Source organism: Phyllobates terribilis, unplaced genomic scaffold (genome assembly GCF_046119375.1).
Source record: "Phyllobates terribilis strain yellow unplaced genomic scaffold, ASM4611937v1 Scaffold_2__4_contigs__length_985480577, whole genome shotgun sequence".
Taxonomy (NCBI): Eukaryota; Metazoa; Chordata; class Amphibia; order Anura; family Dendrobatidae; genus Phyllobates; species Phyllobates terribilis.
Window position 1 is genome coordinate 942,965,363 of NW_027362762.1, and position 20,010 is coordinate 942,985,372.

Sequence of the window (20,010 nt, forward strand, 5' to 3'; positions counted from 1 at the left end):
AATGGGTCAACAGTTCCCCTATACACAGTATAATGCCCTCCACAGCTCCCCTATAAACAGTATGAGGGGCCCACAGCTCCCCCATACACAGTATGATGGGCCCACAGCTGCCCTATACACATTATGATGAACCCACGGCTCCCTTATGCACAGTATGATTTCCCACCACTCCCCTATACCCAATATGAAGGGCCCACAGCTCCCCAGTATGATATCCTGACAGCCCCCTATATACAGTATGATGTCCCCACAGCTCCCCTATATACAATTTGATGGGCCCACAACTCCCCTATATATATATATATATATATATATATATATATATATATATAATATGATAGACCCACAGCTCATCTATACATAATATAATGCCCCCACAGCTTCACTGTACACAGTATGATGGACCCAAAGCTCCCCCATACACGGTGTAATGGCCCAGCAGCTCCCCTCTACACAGTATAAAGCCCTCACAACTCCCCTATACACAATTTGATGGGCCCACAGCTCCCCTATACAAAGTATGATGGGCCCACAGCTCCCTTATACAAAGTATAATGGCCCCACAGCTCCCTAAATACAGTATGATGTCCCCACTGCTCCCTCAAAACACAGTATAATGACCCCTACAGTAGTCCCCACACTTTAAGGTGGTTCCCACAGTAGCCCTCAAACTGTATAATGGTCTCAGCATTAGCTCCTACACTGCATAATGGCCCCTACAGTAGTCCCCATACTTTATGATTGCCCCCACGGTAGGCCCCAAACTGTATAATGGCACTCAAATTGGCTCCCACACTGTATAATAGCCCCCACACTTTATGAGAACCCCCCACACATGTGCCTACAATGTATGAAGTGCCCACCCACAATATGAGAGCCACCCACACTGTATGAGGGGACTCCACAGTAGTCCCCACACTGTATGATTGCTCCCATGGTAGGCCCAAAACAGTATAATGGCCCCCACATAAGTCCTCAAACTATATAATGGTCCCCGCATTAGCCCCCAAAATGTATCATGGCCCCCGCATTAGGCCCAAACCGTATATTGGCCCCCACATTAGCCCACAAACTATATAATGGCCCCTACATTAGCCCCCAAACTATATACTTGCCCTTCATTAACCCCCAAACTGTATAATGGCCCCCCACATTGACTCCCATGCTGTATGATGGCCCCCACACTTGGAGAAGCCCCCACACACTGTTTCAGGGTCCCCCACAAAGTATGAAGGCACCCCATTGTTTATGATGCCCCCACAGTCATACCGCAAATTTCGGTAAAAATAAAAAACATCATATACTCACCTAATCCAGTATCCTGCTCGTGTGCCGGCGCCTCTGCCACTGTATCACCAACGGAGAGCGGTAGTGCAGTGTCTCCCTGTACAGCTTAACTATATAACAGTAGCGTAACTCCGGGTGGGTCCCTCTGAGTGCGGGGCCCGAGGCGACTGCACCCTCCGCCCCCCGGTAGCTACACTACCACTGACTACACATGATTAGAGCTGTTTTCTAGAGATGAGCAAATTAATTCACATTCCCCAGGTCCAGTGGCCGCAAGAGTTGTCCATTGCTGCCAGACAGAAGCCCTACAAACCCCCTCCTACCTACCAGAATACTTGGCATCTCAATTGATTTTTGTGCCAGGCCTCTCGGAGGGCAGAGAACCTCTTTTAGTAAATTCCTTTTAGCTTATACAGTGTGCATAGAAAGTTTCACATTGGTATAATGGAAAACAACAGGAGATATTCTTATTATCCCCACTTATAGGTCATATGAGATGTCCCAGGACAGGTTGGTTGATGTTGCTCCAGTCTATAATCTAGATTTTTGTGCCAGGCATGACGTCATCTGTGAGGCATGACACAAACATGACGTTACACCAGGTTGGCTAATCAAAGGAAGATCTGGGGATGCTAGCTGCTCGGAGGGCTCCCGTCCAGCAGTCAAGGACTACTGAGGTGACTGCTGGTCCAAGGTCTTTCGTCTCAAAATGATCATCTCTACTGTTTTCCTTGTTAAAGATGCTGCTATGACTTCCTGAGTGGAGATAATTTAATGTAAAGAAAAATGATCAAAATAAGCAGAAAATAATGTACATAATAATAAAATAACAAATATACACGGTAAATATTTAATTTATATATAATAAATGAAAAACTCTGACCATCGAAGCCTAAGTAAACATTAAACAATATCAAACACAAATATAAATTCTATTTAAGGGCTCCTCTAGGGGAATACAAAAAAATTATTTTATTCAGTCTTACTATTGGTCACTAGTGATGAGCGACCACTAAATAGTTCGGGTACTCGTTGCTCGGGTCGAGCAACAAGCCCAATGTAAGTCTATGGGAAACTCAAGCATTTTTCAGGCGGCTCCCCCCGGCGGTCTGCAGAGGGCCTAAAAATTGCCCAAATCGATGGGAACAGTGCACAAATGACATGGGGAAGAACCCTGGAAGCATTTCTGACTCCCAGGTCACTGCTGTCAACAATGTTGTCAGAGTATTACGCCACTTTTACGGACTCACAATAAAACATACAAAAACAAAATGGATTTTCCTGGGAAATATATTAAGGAACATCCTTTCCAGGGTAATGACTTGTATATAAGGCAAAATAAATAACCAGAACCAAAAATACTCCTCCACACCTTGGGCTATGTTCACACATAGCGTTTTTGATGCGTTTTTTTCACTTTTGTATTGCTTTCAACCGTGACAAATGCATTCAATGGGAAATGTAATTTTAACATTTTACAACCTTATCTGGCCATGTGCTGTGTGACACATCATTAGACACATGGATATAGTGCTGAAAAGACATGGGAACAGCATGGGGAAGACCTCTGAAAGCATCTCTGACTCCCAGGTCACAGCCTAAAAGTGTACCCATCATAAGTGATCCTTGGCGCATGCGAAGATGCCTCCCACCATGCACCTGTCGTTGCAGACTTGCAACAATCACCGTCCACGTCCTTGTCCCAGTGCAGCGTTCAGTTGTCCCTTACCCCATTCCTTGGAATGCAAGCGCAAGTATGCAGCCAGCCACCCACAGGCTGCAATACTATACTGCCAATTTTTTGACAGCTGCTTGCACTTGAAATGTGGCCTTTTAGGCTCGTGGAGGCGGAAGCTTTTCATAACCTCATGCCGGCGGCGGCCGGGTGTCCATACTCGGTCCACAGCCACCACTGTTTCTCTCGGTGTCGTCTCCGCCTTCCACAATCACGGGTCCCACAACATTAACCGTGCCCTTCCCAGTGCACTTACTGGGATGGACCGCCTAACCATAAACATGTGGACAGGTGAATGTGGCCAGGGACAGTACGGAGCCAGTCCACAGCTTTTTTTGCTGAGTTGTATTTCACCACAGCCATATTCTTTAGCTTGGTGAAAGGACTTGGGAAACCATATCTACCCAGCTGTCATTTCTCCCAAGAAGTCCTCTAAAGCTGCTTTCACTTGAAATGTGGCCTTTCAGGCTCGTGGAGGCGGAAGCTTTTCATAACCTCATGCCGGCGGTGGCCGGGTGTCCATACTTGATCCCCAGCCGCCACTATTTCTCCCGGTATCGTCTCCGCCTTCCACAAGCACGGGTCCCACAACATTACCCGTGCACTTACTGGGAAGGACCGCCTAACCACAAACACGTGGACAGATGAATGTGACCAGGGACAGTACGAAGCCAGTCCACAGCTTTTTTTGCTGAGAGTTGTATTTAGCTCGGTGAAAGGACTGGCAGAGAGGAAAACTGTATCTACCCTGGGTGTCATTTCTCCCAGGAAGTCCTCTAATGAAGCTTATTGCAGAAGATATGGCAGCCCGCCCAACATCAACTCACACTTGTCGGTGGTGCTTTGACACACAAACATCTTTCTTTGCACACTTAATTACATGAATACAGAGTTGGACAATGGCCTGATCTGCAATGCGGTTTAAGAAATAACATGCATAAGCATGTCCGATCCACATTAAAAAAGCAGCCATAGAGTGTCCGGGAACCTTCCCCCACATTTTGCTTAGCCAAGGCTGCTTCTCGGCAGGGTTGGACGGGCCCACCAGAGAACCGGAGACTCCTCCGGTGGGCCCTGGCTTCTCCTTCAGGAGAGTTCATAGTGCCGAGGTGAGGCCATGATGATGATAGAGGCCACTATCTGCTTAGTTTTCTGTTACTTGGAATGCAAGCGTAAGTATGCAGCCAGTCACCCACCCACCCACAAGCCGCAACACTAAACTGCCAGATTTCTGGGCAGCTGCTTGCACTTGAAATATGGCCTTTTAGGCTCGTGGAGGCGGAAGCTTTTCACAACCTCATGCCGGCGGCGGCCGGGTGTCCATACTCGGTCCCCAGCCTCCACTGTTTCTCCCGGTGTCGTCTCTGCCTTCCACAGGCACGGGTCCCACAACATTACCCATGCCCTCCCCAGTGCACTTACTGGGAAGGACCGCCTAACCACAAACACGTGGACAGGTGAATGTGGCCAGGGACGGTACGGAGCCAGTCCACACTTTTTTTGCTGAGTTGTATTTCACCACAGCCATATTCTTTAGCTTGGTGAAAGGACTTGGGAAACCATATCTACTCAGCTGTCATTTCTCCCAGGAAGTCCTCTAAAGCTGCTTTCACTTGAAATGTGGCCTTTTAGGCTCGTGGAGGCAGAAGCTTTTCACAACCTCATGCCGGCGGTGGCCGGGTATCCATACTTAGTCCCCAGTCGCCATTATTTTCCTGGTATCGTTTCTGACTTCTACAAGCACGGGTCCCACAACAATACCCGTGCCCTCCCCAGTGCACTTACTGGGAAGGACCGCCTACCCACAAACACGTGGACAGGTGAATGTGGCCAGGGATGGTACAGAGCCAATACACAGCTTTTTTTGATGAGAGTTGTATTTAGCTCGGAGAAAGAACTGGCATAGAGGGAAACCGTATCTACTCTGGGTGTCATTTCTCCTTCACCAGGTTCCGCCCATTGTCACACATGACCATGCCTGGCTGTATGTTCAGCGGTGAGAGCCACAGATCAGGCTGCTGTGTTACAGCTTTCAACAACTCTGCAGCGCTGGGAAGTTTGTCAATTAAGCATTAAGCATGTTATCTTCAGCACAGCCTGTTGCCGCTTGACCAAGGCAGTGCTGCAGCTTGTGACTGATGTGGTCATTTCGAAGATGGAGGAGGAGGTGCAGGAGCTGAACAATGTGATTACATTGAGGTTAAATTGGTGACGCTGTTTTTTATACTAAAGAAAGATCCTATTGTTTTGTTTTTTTCACGTTATTTTTTAAGACAAATGCATTCACTGGGAAATGTCATTTTAACATTTTACAAACTTATCTGGCAATGTGGTGTGTGACACATCATCAGACACATCCTGTTTTATTTATGATGGAGGGACTCTGAAAGTCATAAAGCCTATTTTTATAGGGCCGATGCCCTTACTATTCTTAAAAGGCCAACAGTCGGCCCTCGCTATTGTTAGATAGCAATCAGCCGGCTATGCTTTGTTGTTCTCATTATTAACAAGTGGGTCTCCTATACTGTTATTGCGTATCCAGTGACTGCAAGGGCTGCCAAAAATTTGGACGCAACCCAATACCCCTTTGAAGAGACATAGAGGAGGGTCTCAGTATAAAAAATGTTCCCATTGTAAAGGAGCGGGTCTCCTATAGTGGTAATGCCTATGCTGTGACTGCAAGGGCTGCCAAAATTTGGGAAAAACCCCACTAAGAATTTAAAGACACATAGAGCAGGGCCACAGTAACGACAAATTCCCATTAGAAAGGAGAGAGTCTGCTATACAGTTATAGGGTATTCAGTGAGTTCAAAGGCTGACCAATTTTAGGAAAAACCCCACTAAGAATTTAAAGACACACAGAGCAGGGCCACAGTAACAAGTACGACATGTTCCCATTAGAAAGGAGAGGGTCTGCTATACAGTTATAGGGTATGCATTGAGTCCAACGGCTGAACAATTTTAGGAAAAGCCCCACTAAGAATTTAAAGACACATAGAGCAGGGCCACAGTAACGACAAATTCCCATTAGAAATGAGAGAGTCTCCCATAGTGTTGGCCTATGCAGTGAATGCAAGGGCTGCCAAAAATTTGGAGGCACTTCAATGCCCCTTGGAAGAAACGTGGAGGAGGGCCTCATAAAAATTTTTTCCCATTAGAAAGGAGTGGGCTGACAAACATTTACCCCTGGGGGGTATACATGAACATACTGTATAAAATTTTTTTTTTATGGGCATCATAAACACCCTTTAAAAAAATTATGTGGGTGTTGCATCACGAACCATGGTCAACCTAGGTGATATGGTGGTGGAGGATGAGGAGATGGAGGAGGACAAGAGCAAATAGCCAAAATCAGGAAGAGTATACCCATTTCTGTGTGTGAAAAGGTGCATGGGAATACACCTCCCAAGAAAAGACACTGGATTTTAGTTTATGTTATGCTGCTATCATTCAGTGGTGTTGAGAAGTCTAGCCCAATCCAGCCCTTGTTCATTTTTATAAGAGTCAGCCTGTCAGCATTTTCAGTTGACAGGCGGATGCGCTTATCAGTTATAATTCCACCAGCGGCACTAAAAACCCGCTCTGATAAAACACTGGCAGCAGGGCGGGCCAGGACCTCCATGGCATAGAGAGCCAGTTCATTCCACGTATCCAGCTTGGATACCCAATAATTATAAGGCACAGAGGAATCACGGAGGACATTGGTAAGGTCGGCAAGGTACTCCCTCAGCATCTTCCAAAACTTTGCACTCCTTGTGAGAGTACCCCGCGCCTCAGGGCCTGTGCGATGGGAGGGTCTGAGAAAACTCTCCCAGAACTTTGACAGTGTTCCCCTGCCTCTGCTGGATTGGAGTTGTGTCTCTCTCGCCTGTACTCCTTGGTTATCTAACGAAGTGTGCCCTCTGCCGCCAGTGTTTTCAGATGGGAGTTTTTTTAATAGTTCCTCAACAAGGGCCTTCTGGTACAGCCCCATTTATGTAGACCTGTCTGCCTCAGGAATAAGAGATATAAAGTACTCCTTGTAGCGTGGGTCTAGAAGTGTCACCAACCAGTAATGACTGTCACCCAAAATTTTGAGAACGTGAGGGTTATGGGAAAGGCAGCGTAACATAGACTCAGCCATGTGTGCCAGACTACTAACAGGCAAGACTTCCGTGTCTTCACCAAGAGGATGACTGACCATGCTCTCCTTCTCCTCCTCCTCCTCTCTGTCCTCTGGCCATCCACGCAGAACAGACGGTATGACAGCTGTGCAGGTACTACCGTCTATAGTGCATGAAACTGAATACCGACGGCCTTGTTGATGCTGGTACTCAACAACTGCCCTCTTCTGCTCACAAACCCAACATCTGCAGTGTAGAGTTCCAACACGTGGGTACATCACACACCAGTCTGTGAGCCGGAAGCTGCAAACGCTGCTGAAACACGACAAGGGCGCCGGAAGCTGTAGCTGACTTTCTAAAATGGGCACACAGGCGGCGTACTTTAACAAGCAGATCGGGCAGCTCCGGGTAGGATTTGAGAAACCGCTGAACCACGAGGTTAAGCACATTGGCCAGGCATGGTACGTGTGTGAGCTCACCTCGCTTCAGAGCCACCACCAGGTTCCGGCCATTGTCACACACGACCATACCTGGCTGTAGGTTCAGCGGTGTGAGCCACAGATCTGCCTGCTCTTTCAGAGCTGTCCACAACGCTTCAGCATTGTGCTGTTTGTCACCTAAACATATTAGCTTCAGCACAGCCTGTTGCCACTTGGCTGAGACAGTGCTGCAGTGCTTCCAGCTTGTGACTGATGTGGTCATTTCGGAGATGGAGGCTGAGGCGGATGAGGTGCAGGAGCTGTAGACCGCGGGGGCAACCCTGATTGACCTAGGGCCTGCAATCCTTGGCGTCTAGAGGACGTGTTTCGTCCCAAGGTCCAACTGGGTCCCGGCTTCCACTATGTTAACCCAGTGTGCCGTCAGCGAGATGTACCGTCCCTGCCCACAAGCACTTGTCCATGTGTCCATGGTTAGGTGGACTTTCCCGGTAACTGCGTTGTTGAGGGCACGGCTAATGTTTTGGGACACGTGCTTGTCTAATGCGGGGACTGCACACCGGGAGAAATAGTGATGGCTGGGGACCAAGTACCGAGAGATGGCCGTCGCCATCAGGTTGCGGAATGCTTCCGTCTCCACGAGCCTAAAAGGCAGCATTTCGAGCGCAAGCAGTCGTGAAATGTGAGAATTCAGTAGTGTGGCCTGTGGGGCGTTGGCTGCATATTTGCACTTACGTTCCAAGGACTAGGGTATGGACAACTGAACGCTGCGCTGGGACAAGGACATGGACGTGCTTCCTGATGCTGCTACTTGAGAGGTGCAGGGCAGGAGGCATCTTCGCATGCACCATGGTCAGGGGATTGGCTTGAATGCACAACAGCGGAAGAAGCAATGGTGCCACCTGCAGACACTGTTCCTGGACCCTGGGGTTCGGCCCACAAAGTTCGGGTGCTTTGCTGCCATGTGCCTGATCATGCTGGTGGTGGTCAGGCTGGTCGTTTTGCCACCCCTGCTGATGCTGGCCAGGCAGGTGGTGCAAATGGCCTTTTTGGGGTTATCGGCAGAGTCTTTAAAAAACAACCAGACTCGGGAAGACCTAACAGTTGTACTGGCAACTTCCTTCGTGTTGGTGTTACGGGGAACGGTTTCCTGCCTTCTGTCTGCGGCCACCACACTGCTTTTTCCTGCCTGTTGGGGTGCTCTGCCTCCCTCCCCCTGTGTGCTGCTGTCCTCGCTCTGCATGTCCTCCTGCCAGGTTGGGTCAGTTACTATATCATCCACCACCTCGTCTTCCACTTCCACACCCTGGTCCTCCTCCTGACTTTCTGGCAATTGTGTCTCATCATCGTCCACCTCTTGTGACACTTTCCCAACGTCGCCTTCGTGTGACCGTGACTGCTCAAATATTTGGGCATCGCTACATGCGATCTCCTCTTGCCCCGCTTCAAGTGGACCGGGCGAGAGGCCCGAATCTATAAATGGAAAAGTGAACAGCTCTTCATAGTGTCCAAGTGTGGGTTCAGTTGTCTCTGGTCACTCGGCATGGTGGGAGGAAGGAGGATCAGGGTGAGGAATATGCGGTCCAGACTCACGGCTACTGAGACTTGACCATGTGGAAGTCAGGGTGGTGGTAGTGGTGGCTAAGTGACTGGAAGCATTATCCGCTATCCAACCAACAACCTATTGATACTGCTCTGGGTTCAATAGTGGTGCGCTGCGGTCCCCTAGAAATTGGGACAGGAAGGTCAGGTGAGAAGATGTGGGTGTTTGTTGTGGCACAATTTCAGCTTGCCCACGGCCTTGTCCTCGGCCTCTGCATGCACCATTACCATCACGTCCAATTCCCCGTCCCTTGCCACATGCCTTGCCCATTTTAAATGGAGGACAGTATCTTCCTTACTCACTACAAATGACTGAGTTTGGAGCGAATTTATATGTGATCCGTGTGACGGAGAAAACAGAGTTTAAAATACCTGGCCTGTAGGTAAGTAGTTTGAACAGCAAACTGCGGTGAATTGCTTCACTGACACACTAAAGGAAATTTTTAATGGAGGCCAGAAATGGCAGTATTTTCTGACAACGTATATGTGATCCGTGTGACGGAGAAAACACAGCTTTAAATATCTAGTTTTCTAGCACTGTAATATGGAAAGGACCTGGCTGTATTCTGCAGTGCCAACAAGCAAATGGCGCAGAAAAACTGTGTTCTCTGGATTGCTTTTTAAGCAAATAATGAGGATTAAGATCCAAAGAAAAGTATTCCTGGCCCCTGAGACCTGGGCCTTTGTATAGAAATATCTAACAGCAGCAGAAGGCAGAATTGGAATGGAGCCTTTTGTGCTATATGCACTGCAGTCTGCTATATACCCTGCCTGCTTGCCTATATACACTGCCTGCCTGATATCTCTGCAGATGGATTAGTTAGTCCTCAAAAGGACTGTTTGTTAAGATGGATATGTGTAATGTACGTTTTTTCTCCCTACACCACCTAATACACAAGCAAATTTCTCCCTGACGCAGCAGCACCTCTCCCTACACTGTCTGATTCCGGAGTGACTGTGATGAACATGGCGGCGCCAGGTCTGATATAGACCCGATGACGCTATGCGGCCAGCCAATCACTGTAATGCCACAACCAACATGGCTACCGCATTACAGTGAGTGGCAGGCAATCCCTGCATGTTTATTGGCGCTCTAAAGAGCGCAAAGCATGCAGGGAGGGGACTCGAGCTCCCGCCGAGCAACCCGGAAATACTCGGCGAGCACCGAGCATCTCGAGCAGTGAGATGCTCGAGTCAGCACCGAGCAGTAGCGAGCATGCTCGCTCATCACTCTTGGTCACACTATAAAATGTAATAATAATAATAAAAACTATTCTAAATAGATCGAATAATAGCATAAAAAAATTGAAAACAAATGAAGAATATAATGAGTATGAGCAGGAGATATGTTTAGCAAAGGCAAAAAATATACCAGATGGTTGTTCAAATGGACAACCACCACATGTTGTCAAAACCACGCTTTTTGAGTTCTATCTTTTGCTCTCCTTCTAGACCAAAATTGAAAATTTGAGACAATCACGGGAAGATGCTGCGGAGAGTTTCATAAAAACCCAGTTTTTGATGGAGAAAATGGTTTACTCCCAAGATAAATGTTACAGAAACGAGTTGGAAACCCTCATTAAAAATAGCGCTCCTCCAAACAACCCTCAACAATTTCAGCAGAGACAGGTGGTTGACCTTCTTCAGTGCTCTGTCAAAGAGATGGCCCACCATGTAGAGGTGTATTTCAAGGTAAGAGTTTTGGTGTTTTAGCGCTAATAGCTGTGAATCAATTCCACCACTCACATTTGATTATCTGCCATTAACCCTAATCCTCCTGCTGTCTACTCCGCTTCCAAGGATAAATGTTCTATTCAAAGTCGGGCATCTCGGAGGGCAGAGATCCCCTTTAAGTAAATTTCTTTTAGCTTATACGGTGTATATAGAAAGTTTCACATTGGTATAATGGAAAACAACAGGAGATATTCTTAGTATCCCCACTTATAGGTCATATGAGATGTCCCAGGACAGGTTGGTTGATGTTGCTCCAGTCTATAATCTACGGTGATCTCCAGGGCTTTGATTCTGACGGCTGATAAGTCTTAATTTTATCCATTGTATTATTAATATAATGTATTCTAATGTGGTCTATCCATTTCAATAAATGTTTTCAGAAATAAAACATAATTTTTGAGTTTATATATACTGTATATGCACACATATAGTACAGGCCAAAAGTTTGGACACACCTCATTTAAAGATTTTTCTGTATTTTCATGACTATAAAAATTGTACATTCACACTGAAGGCATCAAAACTATGAATTAACACATGTGGAATTATATACTTAACAAAAAAGTGTGAAACAACTGAAAATATGTGTTATATTCTAGGTTCTTCAAAGTAGCCACCTTTTGCTTTGATGACTGCTTTGCACACTCTTGGCATTCTCTTGATGAGCTTCAAGAGGTAGTCACCGGAAATGGTTTTCACTTCACAGGTGTGCCCTGTCAGGTTTAATAAGTGGGATTTCTTGCTTTATAAATGGGGTTGGGACCATCAGTTGTGTTGTGCAGAAGTCTGGTGGATACACAGCTGATAGTCCTACTGAATAGACTGTTAGAATTTGTATTATGGCAAGAAAAAAGCAGCTAAGTAAAGAAAAACGAGTGGCCATCATTACTTTAAGAAATGAAGGTCAGTCAGTCTGAAACATTGGGAAAACTTTGAAAGTGTCCCCAAGTGCAGTTGCAAAAACCATCAAGCGCTTGTCACGCTGTCTCTGTGTACTGGAGGTAGGGGGCCTAAGCTGACCCTGAGCTGGGGCCCTGACTAATCCCTCTACCTGGAGGTACTGTTAAAGGTACAGAGGTCCAGGCCGCCAGCGTAACCCCTACCTCCTGAGGATCCCTGCACCTAAGTAATCTAGTCCTGAGAAGGACCCCGATCACAACAAAAGGGGACAGGTAATAATATGCCAACACTCAGTACATAGACGAACGAGACAGTACAAGGGTAAAACCAAAACCACCTTGCATACAAAAACTACACAACTACAACAGAGGGAACACCAACGGGAAAGGAGATAAATGATAAAGCGAGGAAGGGAAAAAACACTCCCAATACACTTAGCTCTGAAACTCCAAATACCACGATCCGCTCTGTTAGTCTGCATGAAATGCTTTCACCGACACTTCCCTAACAGAGCAGCAGACATATGAAGGAATCTCACTATGCAGAATTGATTGCAGCTGGGCGAGGCTGGACCTTGTCTAGCACAGAGAGAGAGAGTTAACTCCCTCACTGCCGAAAAGCACAAAACACCAAAAACTCAGCTGCGAGAAGTCAGGCTGTGCAATCGTGACGATCTTCGTGGCGACACAACCATGACAGTACCCCCCCTTCTACGAGGGGCCTCCGGACCCTCAGGGCCAGGTTTATCCGGGTGAGTCGTGTGGAAGGCCCGAATTAACCGGTCTGCGTTAATATCTGACGCAGGAACCCACATCCTCTCCTCAGGACCATACCCCTTCCAATGAACCAGGTACTGAAGGGACCGACGATTAAAGCGTGAATCGATGACCTTCGATACCTGGAACTCCAAGTTACTATTGACCACCACTGGAGGCGGAGGTAAAGGTGACGGTATCACCGGCGCCACATACCTCTTAAGCAACGATCTGTGGAACACGTTGTGAATTTTAAACGTAGGGGGGAGATCAAGACGGAATGCCACCGGATTAATTATAGAACTGATCCTGTACGGCCCGATGAACCTGGGACCCAGTTTCCAGGAAGGAACCTTAAGTTTTATATTCTTAGTAGACAACCATACCAGATCGTTCACACTTAGGTCCGGACCAGACACTCTCCTCCTGTCAGCCATACGTTTGTAACGGTTCCCCATAGTACTCAGATTATTCAGTACCCCTCTCCATACAGAAGTGAGTGAAGACGAAAATCGTTCCTCCTCAGGAACCCCCGAAGAGCCCCCTCTACTGAAAGTACAAAACTGGGGGTGAAAACCATATGCCCCAAAAAACGGGGACTTACCAGTGGACTCGCTCCGCCTATTATTAAGAGCAAACTCCGCCAGAGGTAAGAAAGAAGCCCAGTCCTCCTGGTTCTCTGACACAAAACACCGGAGATATGTCTCCAAACTCTGGTTCAGACGTTCCGTCTGACCATTGGTCTGGGGATGAAAAGCCGATGAGAACGACAAATGCATCCCCCGCCGAGTACAAAATGCCTTCCAGAACTTGGACACAAACTGAGACCCCCGATCCGACACCACATCCGAGGGTACCCCGTGAAGCCTCACAATCTCCCCAATGAACACCTGCGCAAGAGTTTTAGCATTAGGAAGAGCGATAAAATGTGCCATCTTGCTGAACCTGTCTACTACAACGAGAATAACAGTTTTACCCGAAGACGGCGGGAGGTCCGTAATAAAGTCCATAGACAGATGAGTCCAAGGATGCTCCGGGATCTTCAAAGGTAAGAGGGCCCCAGACGGACAGGTATGTGGGGTCTTAGAGCGCGCACAAACCCCACAGGACGCAACAAAAGTTACCACCTCCTTATGTAAGTTAGGCCACCAAAACCGACGCGAGAGGAGATCCACAGTTGCTTTACTCCCTGGGTGTCCTGCTAAAGCTGAGTTATGGTGTGCCTCGATCACCTTTTGTCGTAGCTGATCTGGAACAAACAGTCTCCCTGGAGGTCCAACAGGGGCGTCCCCCTGAGCCTCCAATACCTCCTCCTCAAGCTCAGAGCATACTGCCGACACCACCACTCCCTCTTGAAGGATATGAACCGGGTCATCCGTATTCCCGGCCCCAGGGAAACTACGAGATAAGGCATCCGCCTTCACATTTTTTGACCCAGGACGAAACGTAACGACAAAATTAAACCTGGTAAAAAACAACGACCACCTGGCTTGTCTGGGATTCAGACGTTTTGCAGACTCCAGATAAAGCAGGTTCTTGTGATCGGTGATGACGGTGACCGGATGGACTGCCCCCTCCAAAAAATGGCGCCACTCCTCAAAAGCTAACTTAATGGCCAAGAGTTCCCTATTGCCGACATCGTAATTCCTCTCGGCGGACGACAATTTTTTAGAGAAAAAGGCGCACGGATGCCACTTACCAGGGGACGAACCTTGTGACAACACTGCTCCCACCCCTACCTCGGAAGCGTCTACCTCTACAATCAATGGCTGTGACGCATCAGGTTGATTGAGTATGGGTGCCGAGGCAAAACATTTTTTCAAGGAGGAGAAAGCTTGATAAGCCTTGTCAGACCACCTATAAAAATCCGTCCCCTTTTTTGTCATGTCAGTGAGAGGTTTAACCATGGACGAGAAATTACGAATGAACTTCCGGTAATAATTAGCAAACCCCAGGAAACGTTGTAGTGCCTTAAGATTCTCAGGCAGATCCCACTCAAGAACTGCCCGCACTTTCCCAGGGTCCATACGAAAACCAGACGGTGAAACCAGGAAACCTAAAAACTGGAGTTCCTGTACGGCGAACACACACTTTTCCCATTTAGCATACAGTTTATTACCCCGCAAGATCTGTAACACCTGCCTAACGTGCTCCTGATGAGACGCCAGATCAGGCGAGTAAATTAAGATATCATCCAGATATATGACAACAAACTGTCCAACCACGCGGCGAAAAATGTCATTAACAAAGTGTTGGAACACCGCCGGGGCATTAGTCAGACCGAATGGCATGACAAGGTTCTCATAATGCCCCTCCGGAGTGTTAAACGCCGTCTTCCACTCATCCCCCTCCTTCATTCTAATCAGATTGTACGCCCCCCTGAGATCCAACTTAGAGAACCATTTGGCGCCCACGATCTGATTAAAGAGATCGGGAATAAGTGGGAGCGGGTACGGATCTCGGACCGTAATCCGATTAAGTTCACGGAAATCCAGGCAAGGGCGTAGGCCTCCATCCTTCTTCTTCACAAAGAAGAACCCCGCGGCCACCGGGGAAGATGAAGGTCTAATATGCCCCTTAGCCAGACTTTCAGAAATATAATCCTTCATGGCCTGCCTCTCAGGACCAGAAATGTTATACAACCTAGATTTAGGTAACTTGGCCTCAGGGAGCAGTTTTACAGAACAGTCATACTCGCGATGAGGAGGTAGTTCCCGACACCCCTTCTCCGAGAATACATCCTCAAAGTCCACCAAAAATGGAGGCAAGACCCTAGGAGTGACAGCACCGATGACCGTTTTCATGCAGTTTTTATTACAGAAATTACTCCATTGGCTTATCTCTCTGGATTGCCAATTAATAACCGGGTTATGCTTAGTTAACCAAGGAAGGCCCAACACTATAGGAGTGGGAAGACCCTCCAACACGTAGCAAGACAACAGTTCTTTATGTATCGCCCCCACTTGAAGTTTTACGTTATGCACAACATGCAAAAAACTTCCCTGACCGATGGGCCAGGCATCGATCAAGAATATGGGGATGGGTTTAGCCAACTCACTCAAATGCATACCTTGAACCCGGGCAAACCGAGCGTCCACCAGATTAGCCCCGGCCCCACTATCTAAAAGAACAGATATCTTCTCAGTTCTCGTACCCACCACCACCTTCGCCGGTACGAGAAACTGAGATGACCCCAGGGATGAAATACCTACTCCCAGATTGCCGTCCACCACACAACCTGGGATTAAAAGTTTTCCGACGACTCTTTACTCTGCAAAGGACGGGATGGACACCCCCCAATAAAATGTCCCTTTCTCCCGCAGAAGAAACACCTTCCAGTCTTGTGGTGTGCCACCGGTCCCCTCCCCCGAAATGATGTCCCTCCTAATTGCATAGGCTCCTCTGGACTGACCAGGGGAACCACCATATGAGGGGACCTTGTAGGAGGTGGAGTCATCACAGGGGGTGGAGTTATCCCGCACCTCTCCCGAAGCCATCTGTCAATGCGAATAGCAAGGGCCATAGCGGCTTCCAGTGACGCGGGAGAGTCATACTGTGCCAACACATCCTTTAATTTGTCGGATAAACCTTGACAAAACTGGCTCCTAAGAGCCGGGTCATTCCACTGGGTGTCAGTGGCCCACCTACGGAACTCCGAACAGAATTCCTCCGCCGGACGATCTCCCTGCTGGATCCTACGTAACTTAGATTCAGCAAGGGAGATCCGATCCGGGTCATCATATACAAGACCCAGAGCAGCAAAAAACCTATCCACTGACTGGAGAGCCGGGGAGCCCGGGGGAAGAGAGAACAGGTAATAATATGCCAACACTCAGTACTTAGACGAACGGGGCAGTACAAGGGTAAAACCAAAACCACCTTGCATACAAAAACTACACAACTACAACAGAGGGAACACCAACGGGAAAGGAGATAAATGATAAAGCGAGGAAGGGAAAAATCACTCCAAATACACTTAGCTCTGAAACTCCAAATACCACGATCCGCTCTGTTAGTCTGCATGAAATGCTTTCACCGACAACTTCCCTAACAGAGCAGCAGACATAAGAAGGAATCTCACTACTGCAGAATTGATTGCAGCTGGGCGAGGCTGGACCTTGTCTAGCACAGAGAGAGAGAGTTAACTCCCTCACTGCCGAAAAGCACAAAACACCAAAAACTCAGCTGCGAGAAGTCAGGCTGTGCAATCGTGACGATCTTCATGGCGACACAACCATGACAGCGCTACAAAGAAACTGGCTCACATGAGGACCGCCCCAGGAAAGGAAGACCAAGAGTCACCTCTGCTTCTGAGGATAAGTTTATCCGAGTCACCAGCCTCAGAAATCGCAGGTTAACAGCAGCTCAGATTAGAGACCAGGTCAATGCTACACAGAGTTTTAGCAGCAGACACATCTCTACAACAACTGTTAAGAGGAGACTTTGTGCAGCCGGCCTTCATGGTAAAATAGCTGCTAGGAAACCACTGCTAAGGACAGGCAACAAGCAGAAGAGACTTGTTTGGGCTAAAGAACACAAGGAATGGACATTAGACCAGTGGAAATCTGTGCTTTGGTCTGATGAGTCCAAATTTGAGATCTTTGGTTCCAACCACCATGTCTTTGTGCGACGCAGAAAAGGTGAACGGATGGACTCTACATGCCTGGTTCCCACCGTGAAGCATGGAGGAGGAGGTGTGATGGTGTGGGGGTGCTTTGCTGGTGACACTGTTGGGGATTTATTCAAAATTGAAAGCATACTGGACCAGCATGGCTACCATAGCATCTTGCAGCGGCATGCTATTCAATCCTTTTTGCGTTTAGTTGGACCATTATTTATTTTTCAACAGGACAATGACCCCAAACACACCTCCAGACTGTGTAAGGGCTATTTGACCAAGAAGGAGAGCGATGGGGTGCTATGCCAGATGACCTGGCCTCCACAGTCACCAGACCTGAACCCAATCGAGATGGTTTGGGGTGAGCTGGACCGCAGAGTGAAGGCAAAAGGGCCAACAAGTGCTAAGCATCTCTGGGAACTCCTTCAAGATTGTTGGAAGACCATTTCCGCTAACTACCTCTTGAAGCTCATCAAGAGAATGCCTAGAGTGTGCAAAGCAGTCATCAAAGCAAAAGGTGGCTACTTTGAAGAACCTAGAATATAAGACATATTTTCAGTTGTTTCACACTTTTTTGTTAAGTATATAATTCCACATGTGTTAATTCATAGTTTTGATGCCTTCAGTGTGAATGTACAATTTTCATAGTCATGAAAATACAGAAAAATCTTTAAATGAGAAGGTGTGTCCAAACTTTTGGTCTGTACTGTATATTTATAAAACTTACCTTTAAAGAAAAAATTTAGATAAATGTATAATTTGCAAACTGAAACTGACGTTTTGTGGAAATATGTCACAAATTTAATTCATTTACAAAGCGTTTTGCCACGAAAACGAAAAATTAAATTTTCTCGTATTAAATGTTGTTTTAGTCCAAAATATTCAATTTTGACGAGAGACAATAGGAAAAATAAAAGTACCTTACAATTTTCTAAGCAATTTTTTCTGAAAACTAACTGTTTGGGTGCACAGCAGGGCTCGAAGTGGAAATAGTGCTAATGCACTTATCGAACACAAATATAAATTCAATTTAAGGGCTTCTGTAGGTGAATGCAAAAAAATTACTTTATTCAGTTTTACTATTGGTCACACTATAAAATGTAATAATAATACATTTATTATTATTATTACGCTCCTCTAAACAACCCTCAACAAGTTCAGCAGAGACAAGTGGTTGACCTTCAGTGCTCTGTCAAAGAGATGGCCCACCACGTAGAGGTGTATTTCAAGGTAAGATTTTTGGTGTTTTAGCTCTAATGGCTGTGGATCAATACCACTACTCACATTTGATTATCTGCGATTAACCCTAATCCTCCTGCTGTCACATTGTGATGCACTACATTACATGGGCACATTTTTTCAGCCCAGGCCCAAGATTTTTATATTAATGAATTGGCTTGGAGATTTGACCATTAATAGGACAATATTCTCCTTGAATTGAGGATTCCAAAAGGCTGATTTACTCTACTGATGACCCTGTACAAGTCATTGGTTTGATAGTTTCATAACCAGTTTGATTTTGTTGCTACAGTATGGTTACTACATGGTACCTGATGGTTGTGGGCTATCAATGTGTAGGTCCACCAGCAATTATCTCACGAATAGGTCACTTTCCACCAATTGGTAGTGGGTGGAGATAGCAAAAGGTGCAGTGTCAGAGTTTGGAGGTAATAAGGCAAAAAGATCCTTCAAGATCTGGTGTACTCAACCAAGCTACAAAACCAGAATGGGGTTCTTTTTAGGTAGAATGTCCAGCATCTTTAATACTTATGCTTCATCCTATACAGGGTTTTCTCCCAAAGGATCCTTCACTGGAGGTATGATGTTTAGAAAATGTTGTCTGGTATTAAAACATTCATCCAACATCGAGACACAACTATTTTCTACAAGTTCTGGTCATTTTTCATTTTTTTAATCACACAGGGCGCTGCGGACCGGCTCGCCAATCAGATTCCTCTAATCATCCAGTTTTACATTTTGCAAGAATATGGGAAGCAGCTCCAGAAAGAGATGCTGCAGCTTCTGCAAGAAAGGGAAGAACACGAGACTCTTCTGCAAGAAAGTAAAAATCTGACGAGCACCAGGAATTTCTTGAAGCAGAGATTCCAGCGCTTGACAGAGGCCCATAAAATTCTACTCCGCTTCCAAGGATAAATGTTCTACTCAAAGTCCGGCATCTCGGAGGGCAGAGAACCCCTTTTAGTAAATTCCTTTTAGTTTATACAGTGTGTATAGAAAGTTTCACATTGGTATAATGGAAAACAACAGGAGATATTCTTAGTATCCCCACTTATAGGTCATATGAGATGTCCCAGGACAGGTTGGTTGATGTTGCTCCAGTCTATAATCTACGGTGATCTCCAGGGCTTTGATTCTGCTGGCTGATATGTCTTCAATTGATCCATTGTATTATTAATATAATGTATTATAATGTAGTCTATCTATTTCAATAAATGTTTTAAAAAATAAAACATAATTTTTGAGTTTATATATACTGTATATCCACACATATATGTATAAAACTTACCTTTAAAGAAAACATTTAGATAAATGTATAATTTGCAAACTGAAACTGAAGTTTTGTGGAAATATGTGACAAATTTAATTCATTTACAAAGCATTTTGCCACGAAAACGGAAAATTTAATTTTCTCTTATTAAATGTTGTTTTAGCCCCAAATATTTAATTTTTACGAGGGACAATAGGAAAATAAAAGTACCTTTTAATTTTTTTAACCAATTTTTTTGCGGTAAACTAACTGGGCGCAAGGCAGGGCTCAAAGGGGAAAGAGAGCTATTTCACTTTTGGAGCACAAATGTTGTTAGAATTTTTTTTAAGG

The 20,010-nt window shown here is 46.3% G+C and overlaps 1 protein-coding gene across 1 annotated transcript in view; it reads left to right on the forward strand.

Moving 5' to 3' along the window:
- Positions 1–19,659, forward strand: part of LOC141253082 (interferon-induced GTP-binding protein Mx-like) — a 57,012-nt gene extending 37,353 nt beyond the window's left edge. The window contains exons 12-13 of the mRNA XM_073670837.1: positions 10,617–10,856; positions 19,095–19,659. Coding sequence (XP_073526938.1) covers positions 10,617–10,856; positions 19,095–19,325 — 471 coding nt within the window. The 3' untranslated portion in view covers positions 19,326–19,659. The remainder of the gene's footprint in view (positions 1–10,616; positions 10,857–19,094) is intronic.
- The last annotated feature ends 351 nt before the right edge of the window (positions 19,660–20,010 follow it).